This window comes from Apis florea, unplaced genomic scaffold (genome assembly GCF_048593485.1).
Source record: "Apis florea isolate Af1SG1 unplaced genomic scaffold, ASM4859348v1 contig_3081_pilon, whole genome shotgun sequence".
Taxonomy (NCBI): Eukaryota; Metazoa; Arthropoda; class Insecta; order Hymenoptera; family Apidae; genus Apis; species Apis florea.
The window spans coordinates 510,810-525,794 of NW_028256703.1; the positions used below are offsets into that span (position 1 = coordinate 510,810).

Consider the following 14,985-nt stretch of genomic DNA (forward strand, 5'->3'; position numbering starts at 1 on the left):
TAATTAATTATATCTTTATAGCATGTAATTTAAATTAAATAAAATTTGTAGAATGCTGAGGATTTTCATAATACGAACTTTCTTTGACGAATCACTATGTAATACTGAACAGTACTACACAGTATTTCATATTATCAATACATCCAATCTCAAAGATTTATAATCTGAGGTTTCCAGTCGTTTCTTCGGCGTGTTTCAATCGTGCTTTCATATTGAGAGGAATTATATTTTTTCTTAAAGTGTTTAATAAATTATAAGAAAAAGTGTCGCGAGAAACCATTTCCAATACACAGAGGAACGAAGTTCCTTACAAACTCGCATATAAACTTCGTAATCAACCCGATTTAAGAAACGTAACTAACTTGTCGAGAATGACTGCAATTACGGCAAGCGGCGATGGGCGAAATGCTCATGGACAAGCTTATAAAGATAAAAGTAAACCAACGGATATTCGTAGCAGCAATATTAATGCTGCAAAAGGTAAATAAATAATAATATTAAAATATATTTTAAATATTTCACTCTACATCAATTAATTTTTATACTTTTAACAAAAATTTTACCTTATATGGTCATATTTAACATACTGTATTGAATCACTTTATTATAACAAATCTAAAAGAAATATCAAAATTGATTTTATAAAATTTAAAACATATTAAATATATTTAAATAATTAATATATATATATATATATATATATATATATTATATTATACATAATATATAATGTATATATTATGTATAATATAATATAATAATTAAAACATGCACACATGTATGCGTATATATAATAATTGAAATTATTTAAATTTAAATTTTATGAATAAATTATAATAATTATATTGATGTATATTTATATATTTTTAAATAAAATTTTTCTATATAAATTTACTTAATATTTTAGCTGTTAGTGATGCAATTCGTACTAGTCTTGGTCCCAGAGGAATGGATAAAATGGTAAAATTAAATCTATATGTTATCAATTAAATTTCTTCTTTTAATTATTTTTAATTAAGTTATAGTACTTAAGTTTTGTTATATATATTTAGATTCAAGCAGGAAATGGAGAAGTTACAATTACAAATGATGGTGCTACTATTTTAAAGGAAATGAATGTTGTACATCCTGCAGCAAAAATGGTAATTTTTTATTAACATTAAAAACATTAAAAATAGTTTTTTTATTTTCATATCTTCTTGTATTTTTAGTTAGTTGAATTATCAAAAGCACAAGATGTTGAAGCTGGAGATGGTACTACTAGTGTTGTTGTCATAGCTGGTTCCCTTTTGGAAGCTGCAGAACGTTTATTACAGAAGGGAATACATCCTACTTTGATTAGTGATTCTTTTCAAAAAGCTGCAGCTAAAGCTGTAGAGATATTGACAAATATGTCTATTCCTGTTGATTTAAGAGACAAACAATCATTAATTAGAGCTGCAGCAACCTCCCTAAATTCAAAAGTATATGTTTATAAATATTATTTTGAGATATTTATAAAGTATAAATTGAAATTTAAATAATATTTTAAGTTCATAAAATATTAATATGCAATACTTCTTTTTAAGGTTGTCTTTCAACAGTCAAGTCTTTTAGCACCATTAGCTGTAGATGCAGTATTAAAAGTTACTGAAGAAGGAAAAGAAAGTACTGTAGATCTCAATGTAAGAAAATAGATATTTAAAATTTTATTTAAGTAACAAATATATTAAATTTATATTTTAATATTATTACATTTATAGAATATAAAAGTAATCAAAAAGTTAGGTGGCACAGTTGAAGACACTGAACTTGTAGAAGGATTAATTTTTACACAGAAATCCTGTAATGTTAATGGGCCAAAGCGTATTGAAAAAGCAAAAATAGGTTTAATTCAATTCTGCATTTCTCCACCTAAAACGGATGTAAGTAACAAAAAAGAAAAATATGTGAATGTGAATATAAATATAAAATTCGATTTATAAATAAAATATTTTTATTGGTTTAGATGGATCACAATGTAATTGTATCCGATTATGCTGCAATGGATCGCGTTTTGAAAGAAGAAAGAACTTATATATTAAATATTGTGAAACAAATTAAAAAAACTGGTTGTAATGTACTCTTGGTACAAAAATCTATTCTTCGTGATGCTGTTAGTGATTTAGCTATACACTTCTTAGATAAAATTAAAGTTATGGTAATTAAAGATATTGAGCGCGAAGATATTTCGTTTGTATGCAAAACATTAGGTTGCAGACCAATCGCATCATTAGATCATTTCGTTGCTGAAAATCTTGTTAACGCTGAATTATGCGAAGAAGTACAAACCGGAAGCTCCAAATTTGTTAAGGTTAATATATTTAAAAAAATATGATTTGTATAAAATTGTAATATTTTCCTATTGTAAATATTATTTTTTTTAATCTGTTTTTTTATTTTTTTTTTTTTTTATTTTGTAGATTACCAAAATACAAAATCCTGGGCCTACAGTAACAGTTCTTGTACGTGGCAGTAACAAATTGGTTCTAGAAGAAGCAGAACGTTCGCTACATGACGCACTATGCGTAGTGCGCTGTTTAGTGAAGCAAAAAGCTTTAATTGCTGGAGGTGGTGCACCTGAAATAGAACTTGCATTAAAATTAGGAGCATATGCCCAAACTTTAACAGGTGTTGATGCTTATTGCATTAATGCTTTTGCAAACGCATTTGAGGTAAATTATATATAATATTTTTATAGTTTAGTTCTAGAAATACATGTAAATTTTTAACACATTTCTTAAATATGTATTTCGAAATGTTATAGATAATTCCATCAACACTAGCAGAAAACGCAGGATTAAATCCTATTGCAACTGTAACAGAACTTCGAAATCGGCATGCTAAAGGTGAACATACTACTGGAATTAATGTGAGAAAGGGTTCAATTACTAATATTTTAGAAGAAAACGTGATTCAACCACTTTTAGTTTCTACAAGTGCTATTACACTTGCTTCGGAAACTGTTCGCAGTATATTAAAAATCGATGATATCGTGAATACAAATCAATAATTTGTATTCAAATTTAAATTGCAAAATTTAAATTTTGTCTGGATTATGAAGTATCACATTACATTTTTGACTTCATATTTAGCTTCTAATATTTTTATGATTTATTAAACTAATAAAATCGAATTGTTTTTTTCATTGTATTTTAAAATAAAATAAATCTGCTTTCATAAAACAATTTATCTTATATTCTTCTTATATAAATTATATTTTTTAATTTCATTAATATTAATATGTATTAGATAATATGTACAATTATGAGGAATGAAAGTTATTTTTTTAATAAGAATAATAAACTGCATGTAAAAAATTATTTTTATTTTGTGTGATTTTTGAAAATTAATGCTGAACAAAACACAGAAGTACAAAAATTAATTTAAATTTTATTATTCGTCTTTGCAGAATTAAATCTAAGCTCTTTATGTCATATAAAAAAACAAATATAATTTTCATACAAGATTATATTTTGTTTGTACATTTCTATTTTTAATAAAATGTATTATCCATTCATTGAATTGAATATTAATACTATTGATAATTTTATAAAATTTTAAAGATTCTAAAATCTTTTTAATATAAAATATATATTTAAAATTTAATATTTAAATGCAAAATTAGATGTTCCTACGTATTGCATAATAAATTAAAACATTTTAACACATATATAATAAACATTTGGTTTAAATCTTAATATAATTTATCAGAAAAATGTTTTTAACATTTGTATACTTTTTTCATTTAAAAAATTTTAAAATTTATTGGGATAGGTCGCCCAATAAAATAATCTATAATTATATTTTATAAACAAATAATAAAATATATATAGTTAACTTATAGCTTACTCTATATTGGACAATAAAGGACTTCATGTCCTAAAATAAAAATCATGATAAAAATGAGATACAGTCAAGTAAGTGTGAGACCAAATCTCTGGGCTATTTCTGGTGTGTGTGAAGTTGCAACTGCGAGTAAAAGTGGTACATCTGCTGCATCGAGATCGAGAGCATATGTTAGATTTGCAATACTAGCATTGCATATTTCTGTTGTCAATAACATTTCTGCTAATGCTTCACTTTTTAGCCACATTTCTCTTAGTTTTGCTTCCAATATACCTATACACTATAATTGAAATAAAAATTATAAATATATATTATTAATATCTTGTTTTAAATAAAATAATTATTTTAAATATTTTTAATGTTTAAAAATATGTTTAAAACATCTTTTTATATTTCTACCTAACATTTGAAATTAATAATAATATGATTTCTTACTTGTGAAGCTGAGTGATATTTTCGCCATAAATAAGCAAAGCTTTCCAACATATTGGCTACAAGTCTTGACATCCCAATCGGTAATGGCGCAGTATGTAAGGGCATATTATTAGATATAATTCCAACATGCCAAGTATCTAAATCGGCTAAAATACAAAGTGATTCGGCAATTGATTGATCAATAATCGGAAAACGTACACTGGCAAGACATTCTTCACGTATGCAGTACCACCATTCTTTGTTTATTTCAGATTCATTTTTATTTTCTTCTTGTTGAACAACTTTCTTTTTTCTTCTTTTTTTCTTTTTTAATAAACCTTGTAAGACTAAACCCCATGTATAGGATGACTCAGAATTATTTAATCCCTGTGATTCTTCAGATTTTATACTATTTTGTAGAAGTGTCCTTGTAAAACCAGTATCCTGGGGTAAATCAGTCTTCTTTATTTTTTTTGTTCTGTAATTAGAAATTTTATATCTACAATTAATCTTATCTGTTGTCAATAGTTATTATAGTCCGCGACACTAACCGCGGCATAGGTAATTCAACGACACTGCTAGCTTCCATCAAAGTTTCTAGACTATTTGATCTAGATAATCCAACATTTCCATCACCTACAGTATTACCGCAAGTACGTAATACTTCTGTTGCATTTGTAGGAGTTTCAAGAACTTGTTTATAACTATCATAATTCTGTGATGGTATATAACCTTCCCCGTTACATCTTTGGCAAAACCTTAAAGATCTTGGAGATACTCCTGGTGACTGAATACTTTTAGATGATTCAGGAAAGTTTCTTTGAATAATTTTTCTCAACACACCTTCCGGCAATTGTGCAGATGTACTTGGTACCCTTGTGAACATATATGAACATTGACAATTATATCCAAGTCGCGGTCGTGACAATGTTTTCACAGACTTTTCTTCATCGCCAAGTGTAAAAAAGACATAGGAATCTTTCATCTCGTTAACTGTACTTTGGCCAGTTTCAAATTCTGGTCTAGTGGAATATAATTTTAATGTACGCGTATTATCAAATTCTTGAAAAGTATCTATTTTAGAATTTATATATGTTTCTTCTAAATTATCACTATTATCACTATCCACTTTTTTTTCAAAATTTCGCAGAGAAACTTCAGGATAGTGTTGTATATCAGTCTTTGTCATGTCTATATCTTGTGATACAATTTCGTTAACTATTATTTTAACTTTGCTTGATGCACAAGTTTTTTTGTCGACAATACTCTTTACATTGTTATCATTATCTGGAGGAAATTCTTTCAAAGTAAATTTTGTATTTCTTTCAGATTCTGATGGTTTCAACGCAAACGAATCTAGATTTGATTCCATTGTAATGCTACGTTTAAGAGAGCTAATAGATCCTTCTACTCTTAATCTTTCGGTGTTGTATTGAGGATAAGAGTTTTGTATACTAGCATTATCACTTTCTGTATCATATGAAACCTCTTGTACAGGAATTTTTTTTCTAATAGATGTGTGTAATACACGTTGTGATGTCAATGATTCTCGATCATTACACGTTATTTTTGTTGTGAATAAATGCGGTCGTTTTATTTTCGCTTGTTCTAGAAGATTTGCAGCTTCTTGAATATCTTGTTCAGTAACGCAACAATATTCTTGTCGTTTCTGTACTACTCCACTACGAATGAAATATGACAAAAAAAATAAAACAGAATTAATCAAATTAACTTTTTGAGGATCACCCGCAACAACTGTATGTGCAATCTTGATAGGATTACTTAATGCACCATATAAGTCACCTAACTGAGCCCATAATGGATTACAAGGATACCAGGTACCTAATTTCTCCATCTGAAAAAAATATAATTTATATATTTTGTTCCTAAGTATAACATATAGCGTATTGAATTAAATCAAGGAATTATAAAAAAAATCTGAATTATTTACCAATTGTCGATCATGAATTGGCAGTGTAGTATATATCCAACCAAGATGATATGTTAAAACAGCAGTTACAACAGTACTTAAAAAACTAAAATATATAAATGTTAAAATTTTGCTTCAAAAGCATAATATTTCATTTATAATACTTACAAATTAGTTGATTTTGTATCAGTATTATCTAGCAATTGACACATTTGTTCCAAACTATGATGCAACATACTCATTTTATGTTCTATTTTCACTGAATTAAGTAATACATCATGCCACAATAAAGGTGTGCGTGAATATAAATCTGCGTTTATATTTGTAAGTAAACGCAATAACGAAACAATGATTCGTGAAGAAGATCTATAGAGTCGTTCAGGAAGCTGCATTCCCTTATTTTGAACATTGATATTACTTGATTCAATAGAGAAATATCGTAAACGATCCAGCATTCCTTCTAATAAAGCCATGTGCTCTAATAAACAAGTTTCTATTTTTCTGTAATGTAAAACAACATACTTTTTTAAATTATTATTCTTTGATGTAATAAATTTTTATATAAAATGAGATAAGTTAAAATTAAAATAAATTAAATTAATAATTAAAATATTCATTAATAATCTTAAATTAAATTTCAACCTTTCATGACCTTCAGCTAGTTGCACTAACATCGTTAATCCAAGTCTCGTTTTATGACGTTTAACATGACTATTTTTATTATCATTTCCATTCTCGGTCCAATATTGGATTCCGAAAGTATCATCGGAATCTGATCGTGTTAAAGAAGTAGATGCTGATCGTAACCATCTTCGACGTAAACTCGAAAGACTACCAATACCAGAGGATCCATTACTCTCCAACGATTGTGAACCTGAATTAATATCATATTACATCTCAAAAAATAAATGCCAATAAATTTTTACATAGTTCAACTTGAATCAATATATATTTAACTTACTCCCTGATGGTGGCGGTATATCTATATTCCATCCACTACCAGTACTAGAACAAGTAGAATTTTTTCTGATATCAGCATTTAATTCCAATCCCGATAAATTTCCAGAACTTGGTCGAGATACTGAAAAATTAAATTTTTATCTATATATCTAATTTCAATTGATATCTAATTTAATTTAAATTAATAATATCATAATATTATTTTGCAAGTGCTACATACGCATAGTTTGCATACTGGAATTAGAATCAAAATTCACGGAACGGCCTAATCCTTCGTCCGAAACTTTCTCGCTGAAACATGATTAAGTAATAAATCAAATATTGTATCCATATATCAAATGTAATGTGAAATCGATAACTGTCTTATTAAGAACCAATAAGCTTACCTTTGTTTGCATATATTGTGTTCTGTAATTGGAAAAACTTTTGTGCACATGATGCAAGATGGTGAATTCATTGAATGGATCTTGATAAATAAACATAAAAAAGATTATTTTATGTTTCTATAAAATATTGATATCATTTATTTTCAATAGAATTTTGTTTTTATATTTTACCTTAAATGAAGATCCTCTGTATGTCATCGCTACGGTACCAAACACCATTTCGCTTAATAAACTCACATCATCTTCGCTTATCTTTTCTCGCTAAAAATTTATAATTATGCATATAAAATAATATCTTGAAAAATATATTAATTAAATTCTACAATTTTTTATATAATATTAATTAAAAATTATGTTTTTTTCAATAATTTTTCATTACCTCAAAAATGCGATTATTTCCGAAATTAATTGAATCATCATTTGAGCCAATATTGTTTTTAAGCTTAAACATAGCTGTTTTATTTTTACACCATTTTTTCTCCAAAGAAAGAGAATCGAAAAGAAGTTTTCTTCCGCGCCATTCGCATTCTCGAAACAATAAGATTCGAACTCGACTTGTTCCAATACATAACGCTGAAATTCTACAAATATTGAAAATCATATACAATGCAAACTGATAATAATATCAAAAATAAAGAATTTGTTAAATTGAATTGTTGAATTGATCTTCAAAAAATATTATCATGCTAATAAATCATGGTATGCCAAAAAAATCATGTAAATAAATAAAATGAAATTGTTTCATATGAGATTATATGAGAAATTATATGAAACAATATCTTAATCTTAATTTGTAATCTTCTAATATTATACTGAAATAATATAGTTAGTTTTCCTTATGTAACTTTATAATCTATGTATAGCAAATATCAATTTTAAATGTATAGCAATTTTACGATTATTAAAAATAATATCATGCAAAATTCAATATAATTTATAATAAATAATTTAAATCTCTTATTAAATATTTTTATTCAGTGTTTATCTATATTATATATCAAGATCTCAATAAAGATATAATTACTTTTTTGTTAAAATATAATAAAAAAAATATATAAATAATAAATGTGCAATATAAATAAATTAAAAATGTTTAGAATATTCGTAAATATTCGTAAAGAATTAATATATAGAGGTCAATTTTGTAGATCGATACATAAGCCAAGTCACGAGCATGTTAGTAACGATGAGATTATGTCTCCCGCCAACGGACAAATAGAAACGAATGTAACACAAAATAGGTTAAGGTAGATTGAAAATATGGACTTCAAAAAAAATAACAAGTTATATATTTCTTTTCTCTTTTTTCAATAAAAATTAATCTTCTCTGATAGGAGAAATATAGAATAATTGTTGAAATAATATGGAAGGCTTCGATGATCGATACGCTATGTCAGCAATAGATATCGAAAGCATGAATAAGATCGATAAATATAGAACAATGACGATATAAAGAGATACGTACGAATAAAATGAATGGGAATAAATATCGAGGTATACTCAAAAAAAAAAAAAAATAGGCAACTACTCTCACCTATCATCTTCTTCTGTTCCAACGTTTGATGCTACAATAGTTTGAACGTTGTTTTTGAAACTCTTCCTCGAAAGGAACAGCTTATCAAGCAAAGGCATCATAAACGAACGATCGTTTATAGCTACCGCATTGCTTGCTAACTTTGTTTCGTTTTCGGTCTATCATGTCACAAGGAACTGCACCATACATGTTCACGAGTATCAGTCAACTGTAAATAAAGTCACGTGCGGAGGAGTCATATGATTGCCCGAGATTACTATGTCCCGTTCAGTCGACATCGAATGGAATGTTTTCTGGCTTTTTTCGTTCTTTGCCGTCACTATTTATTTCACTTCTCGCAGGCCAGGGAACCGGTTCAATGAAATGTTGATAAAAATATCAAAAGCATGATAAGAATAGGAAAAAAAACAAATTCGTACAATCGAAACCGATTATTGACTGCGCATGATAATTTGATTATGGTAGAAGTTGTAGAGTATACCGCAAGAGTGCAGTACTCGTCAATATTAACGATTTCGTTGCAATCATATTTGAATTTTTTTTCCTTTAAAAATTATTAGACGATTATAAATATTTTAACAAAGTTTCAAGTTAGTAAGTGGTTAGTAAGTTTCCTATTTATTTATTTTATTTTTTACATAAAAAAAATTATATTAAAAAATCTCGATAAAACCATAAGAAGTGTAAAGTATCTAGAAAAAGATGTTATTTTAAAAAGAGAATCAAGAACTTCAAAAAATATTGTTTACTCATTGCATACATATATATTAAATAACATTTATCAAATTGGTAAAATCATTTAACGAATCAAAATATATAGTGATTTTATTTGCAAAAAATTAAATGTATATACATCTAAAATTAAATATTTAAAGAGTTAATAAATCGATGCATTAAAATAGTTGAAAATATGGAAAAATTAAATGTTACAAATAAAGTCTAATTCTTTTGCTTCATAATCTTTAGGATCTCGGCGTACAGGAACATCAAAATCAATATTTCTACGCATTTTATTAGCCAATATAAGACGATGGACATATTCTGTATCCCTAATATCTTCTGATGTATCAAACGCTCGTTTAACATAATTTTTATTTGATACTGGCATATATACCGGATATTCAATGTTAAAAGTTATAATTAGATCTCCTTTCCCTTTTGGATTTTCCGGTAATGGCAATCCTTCTCCAGGTATGCGTTTCTTATAATCTGGCCTATTTTATAAAAAAAAAGAATGTTACATATTTTTTTTATAAATTATATCATTATTATATTATATTTATATTATATTATTATTATAAAATAATAATTGATAATTAATATAAAACAATATAAAATAATATAAAATATTGTCAATTTATTTAACAAAAATCTGTCAACAATTATTTATCTTTAGAATTTGTTATGTTAAACATAAGATAATTATTCATAATTATAAACAAGCAAGAAAAGAAAATAAAATGGATTGGTGAAATGGAGATGGTGACACGTACGTGATGACAGACGTTAGTGGTATTCGAAGGGTTCTGTCGTCGAGGGTGTCGACGGTGACCACTGTTCCGGTCAGTGCCTCTCGCAGAAAGATATCGACCGTCATGTGCAAGTCAGAGCCCTCTCTTCGGAAGGTCTCGTGAGGCCGGTCCTCCGTGATGAAGATTACATCCGCTACGCTGACGTGCTTAGGACTGAGTAAAGATATTATGCGAACCACTACGATTAACCCATTTCTGTCCGTCATGAAATGATGCATTTTAAATGCATTCTTTATGAAATTCGAACCAATATAAGTAAAAATGCTGTAATAAATTTTTGCGAAGGAAAAAAAATGAATTTGATTCTACTTTTGTTTACGTATTATAAAAGTATGTATTAAGAATACTTTTTATTTTATCGGACAGAAATGATTTAAATTTGAGCATATTCTATTAAATATTAATTAAAAAGAAAGACAAAAATATTTTTTTTAATTATCATTAATAATTTACCAGGTATTTTCGTGGGTCCTTGATCACCTTCCTCTGGAAATGTTATCCTCGTTCCTGTCGGTATGCCTGGTTTAATAGGTATTGTTAAAATTTTTTCCTTTACCACTGTCGTAGATTTATCATCCCCTATCAAAACCAATCTTTGTATCTTCATTTTTTTAATTCCACCAAGAAAAACCTATTCATATCATATAAAATAAGTATATTAGAATTGATTATCAACACAAATAATGAATAATACTCTGTATTAGAGTATTTGAAATTTAAAATATACTTGATCAATTGTATAAATAATGATAATGGGATTAACATAATGTAATGAATAATAAATTTGTATTCATAAATCTTAAAATTTATGATTTATGAAAATATATAAGTAAAAAAATATAGTTTGATATGACGAGTCACACGTTATCTACTGATTAAAACTGGGAATAGAAAATTATAAATAAGTAGAATATCGATGCGATACCTCCAGAAGGGTTAAATACAAGGTTTTTATCAGAGGCTCTTCTTTACGTTTTATACCCCGCCCCTCGGGAAATTCGAGCAGAGATGGAGACTGCGTTACTGCGTAGATTAGATCAGCATAAGGACTTTCGGTGCCGAAGAATTCCCTGTAGAGATACTTCTAATGAGAAAGGTGTAGATAGATCGGATCGTAAATATTCAAAGTTTCCAAGTGATTGTTAAGTTAATCATACGCTTAGATAAAGTTAAGGATTATGTAATTGATATAATAATATTGAAATGTATGAAATTAGAGGGAAAAAGGTAGAATACAAGTAAAATTACAAAAAAAGATAATATTCTATGAAATTTCACTTATTTTAGTATTTTAACATTTATCGGAATATTTTATTTATATTCTTATTGTAAAAATTAAAAAGAAATATTCTGTAATAATAATACAATTCGAATACCTATAAGTTTTCATCGGTTCTCCATGATAAACATATGGACAGATGAATTCTTCGGCTCCAGGTATGCCATTTTTAAGACCTTCCTCACCGAATTGATCGTATACAGTTCTTCTAAAAGGATCTGAAAGCACATCGTATGCTTCAGTTACCAAGGCAAAAATAGTACTTAAACTTTCATCCTTTGCTCTTTTAGGATTGTATCGTATCGCTAAACGTCGAAATCTGAAAATTATAATATAATAACATAAATTATTTAATAAAAATTAAAAATTATATTGAAAATAAATATGCTTATTCTTATATTAAAATAATAATTGCGATATAATATGATTAATTAATTATTATTATTCATTATTAGTGTTGATGATATTTCGCAACATAGAACTATTGTCGGATTAATTGACGAAGAAGAAAAAGGAAAAAAATATTGATATTATAAATTGATATTATCTTACTTACGCTGCTTTGATTTCCAAATCGTCACAATCTTTTGTCAATGATAATACACCATAGTAATCTATACCGCGCTTATCACATGTACAAGTTTCATCGCATGACATGATTATTCTATTTTTATTCTTTTGCTAAATTTTTAAAAATTGTATTATTTAAAGAGAAAAAAAATTTGAACAAGATGGTGGAAGAAACACTTACACAAGCGACTATCTTCTGTTGTTACATATACACGGCTGATGTCATGGAAGAATGTCGATCAAAAAATAAAAGAAAGAAAATCGCATCGTTTCTTAACGATTTTTCAAGTGTTATCAACAACCAACGCGCCCCTATCGACAACGAAATACAATCTACGCTCGTGTGTTAGCTTTTGTAATTATTAAACGTCTCATGTCCGACATTTATTGTTGAACACAGAACGATCATTAAATAGCTATTTATTGATATTCCATCTAAAGAAAAGATTCTCATGGATGCTTCTGAATTAATTTTGAACCTCGTGCAGAAAGGTGAGAATCAAAATAAGAATTTCTTTGTGAATTTTATTTATTATTGTTGCCAGAATTATTAACAACGTAATAAAAATGTAATTGATAATACTTACACAATTTATTTCTTATTACGATTTTTTGTTTCAAAACACCGTTATTAAGATTCTCTGAAATTTTATTTTTTTAATTTATTTGATTCAGTTTCATTGTCCAAATATTATCTAAACATAGAAATATATATATATATATTTTGTAAAAAATATTAACTTTGACTATGAAAATATATTTTTTACTAAGAAATACAAATAAAATGAAATAATTTCCAGCCGCGGTTAAAACGGAAGTTAAGGAAAAAAATTTAAGCGATTGCGAAGGATTTTCTAATTGTGACAGTCCATCTCCTAGTCAACATGCAATCGACAATAATTCGTTCTCCTGTAGCGCGCCTGAAAAATCGCGAGGAAATTGTAAAAAGGAAAAATCCGAAGAAGAAATGTTCAAGATTTCCTTGGCGACGAACGACGAAGATTTGGAAAACGATAAAGAGAATGTATTAAAGAAGAAGATACGGTTGGAAGCGAGGCAGATTTGTAGTAATCGTGAAAAAAGCGATGAAGAGAAAATCTTCGTGCTGCAGCAACTCGGTCGATCGCAGATACGTCCAGAAGGATTCCCAGCATTTCTATGCATCGATGGGAGAATTGCCGATTCGAATGGAGTTAAACGAAAAATCCCACGACCAGCGAACGCTTTCATGTTATTTGCCAATGAATGGCGAAAAAAGCTCGCTGCGGAAAATCCTCGGGAGTCTAACAAGGACATTAGTGTTAGGCTAGTTTTTCTCCTTTATAATACATAATATTAAATAGTTGTAAAATATTTGTATTTTATATTTTTATTTTACGGAAAACTCGTTCTTCGTATTAAATATCTTTTTTTGGATGCAATCAAATTTTATATACTTTCAATAATTTAAAAAATAATTGTATATATGCATATATAGAATATTGTAAATTATATTTTTTTATGTTGTACAGATTAGGCATTCTTTGGAAGAACATGGCAAAAGACGTAAAGGAAAAATACTTTGCCCTGGCCCGGGAAGTGGACGCGGAGCATAAGAGGAAGTATCCCGGTACGCTTTATGCCTATAGTCTCTCTTCAAACCAATATGACCTCGTTTTCGCGTTTGTAGCGGCTCGTCGAAGTTTACCGATACGACTGAATGTTCGTGCCTCGCGTTTGGTAGGTACACGATAGTTTCTTGTATCCTTACAAACACAAAAAAGGATAAAACATCGTGAAAAATGACAGATCACCAAATTTGAATGAATTTATACATTTATCAATCATCTATATACAAATTCTACAAAGAGAAATTGTAAATTGAATTTTAAGCGGTAATCAGTATTGATTTAAAAAAAAATTATTTTAAAAATTTCATTTTCAATTTATTTTTATTTTCAGCGATTAATTAACTTTGATGATTTACATTTGATTTTCTTAATATTTTGCAAGAAAAAAAAAATTGCGTTTGATCAATGGGAGAAAAAAATATTATTACCAGTCACAAATGTGTTAATGATCGACACTAAACATTTAAGAAGTTGTCACGGATTTTGCAGCGAGGATCTGCATACAGCTAGGAGGACATTTAGTCGCGTGAATGCTCAGTAACACGGGATATGTGAGGAATAATCGCGCTTGTCGGTGGGTGTAGGTAGTAGGTAGGTAGGTAGAGCGCGGTCGTGTATCGGGCAGGTTCCTAGAGTCGCGTCGCAATCAATACCTCCGGTCTCTACTGTTCCCTCCTGCCCGTTCCCCGTCACTCACCCGAGAATATTTCTCCGCTTGCCACCCTGTGCCCTGTACCTCGACCCGCAAAACTCGTATCGCTCTGCTATCCCACCCACAAATCGACGAGCTATAATCGCATTTTAGCTCCTCCGCGATCGTTCGCTTTCTCCTTTGTTAGCTAATCACGGAATTCAGGACGAAAAAGTGCACATATGTATATTCATCGTGCATAAGTCATAGAC

General features: G+C 28.3%; 4 protein-coding genes across 5 annotated transcripts; 2 read left to right on the forward strand and 2 right to left on the reverse strand.

Moving 5' to 3' along the window:
* Nucleotides 1-51: 51 nt before the first annotated feature.
* On the forward strand, nt 52-3,206 carry CCT4 (chaperonin containing TCP1 subunit 4). The gene is made up of 9 exons (XM_003697775.4): nt 52-480; nt 908-960; nt 1,053-1,142; nt 1,212-1,463; nt 1,569-1,664; nt 1,743-1,904; nt 1,988-2,332; nt 2,442-2,693; nt 2,786-3,206. Exons 1-9 carry the CDS (start codon nt 372-374, stop codon nt 3,029-3,031), a joined length of 1,605 nt encoding a protein of 534 aa, XP_003697823.1. The 5' UTR covers nt 52-371; the 3' UTR covers nt 3,032-3,206.
* A 119-nt stretch (nt 3,207-3,325) lies between these two features.
* Nucleotides 3,326-9,334, reverse strand: LOC100868430 (folliculin-interacting protein 2). Its single transcript, XM_003697774.4, has 12 exons — nt 9,092-9,334; nt 7,937-8,138; nt 7,729-7,818; nt 7,558-7,637; nt 7,392-7,462; nt 7,173-7,292; nt 6,854-7,085; nt 6,380-6,712; nt 6,233-6,317; nt 4,833-6,136; nt 4,303-4,759; nt 3,326-4,147 (listed from the first exon to the last, which is right to left on the reverse strand). Exons 1-12 carry the CDS (start codon nt 9,190-9,192, stop codon nt 3,935-3,937), a joined length of 3,288 nt encoding a protein of 1,095 aa, XP_003697822.1. The 5' UTR covers nt 9,193-9,334; the 3' UTR covers nt 3,326-3,934.
* A 555-nt stretch (nt 9,335-9,889) lies between these two features.
* LOC100865752 (dnaJ homolog subfamily B member 13) lies at nt 9,890-13,071 on the reverse strand. Of its 2 annotated transcripts, XM_086908708.1 has the most exons (7): nt 12,654-13,071; nt 12,459-12,583; nt 12,000-12,221; nt 11,549-11,693; nt 11,077-11,254; nt 10,585-10,756; nt 9,890-10,305 (listed from the first exon to the last, which is right to left on the reverse strand). In XM_086908708.1, exons 2-7 carry the CDS (start codon nt 12,557-12,559, stop codon nt 10,011-10,013), a joined length of 1,113 nt encoding a protein of 370 aa, XP_086764834.1. In that variant the 5' UTR covers nt 12,560-12,583; nt 12,654-13,071; the 3' UTR covers nt 9,890-10,010. The 2 variants fall into 2 exon arrangements, with proteins under 2 accessions (XP_086764834.1, XP_031775223.2); XM_031919363.2 differs by having other exon boundaries at nt 12,459-13,070.
* Nucleotides 12,925-13,805, forward strand: LOC116415139 (uncharacterized). Its single transcript, XM_031919361.2, has 2 exons — nt 12,925-12,964; nt 13,273-13,805. The coding sequence occupies exons 1-2, from the start codon at nt 12,925-12,927 to the stop codon at nt 13,803-13,805; spliced, it is 573 nt and encodes a 190-aa protein (XP_031775221.1).
* Nucleotides 13,806-14,985: the final 1,180 nt, after the last annotated feature.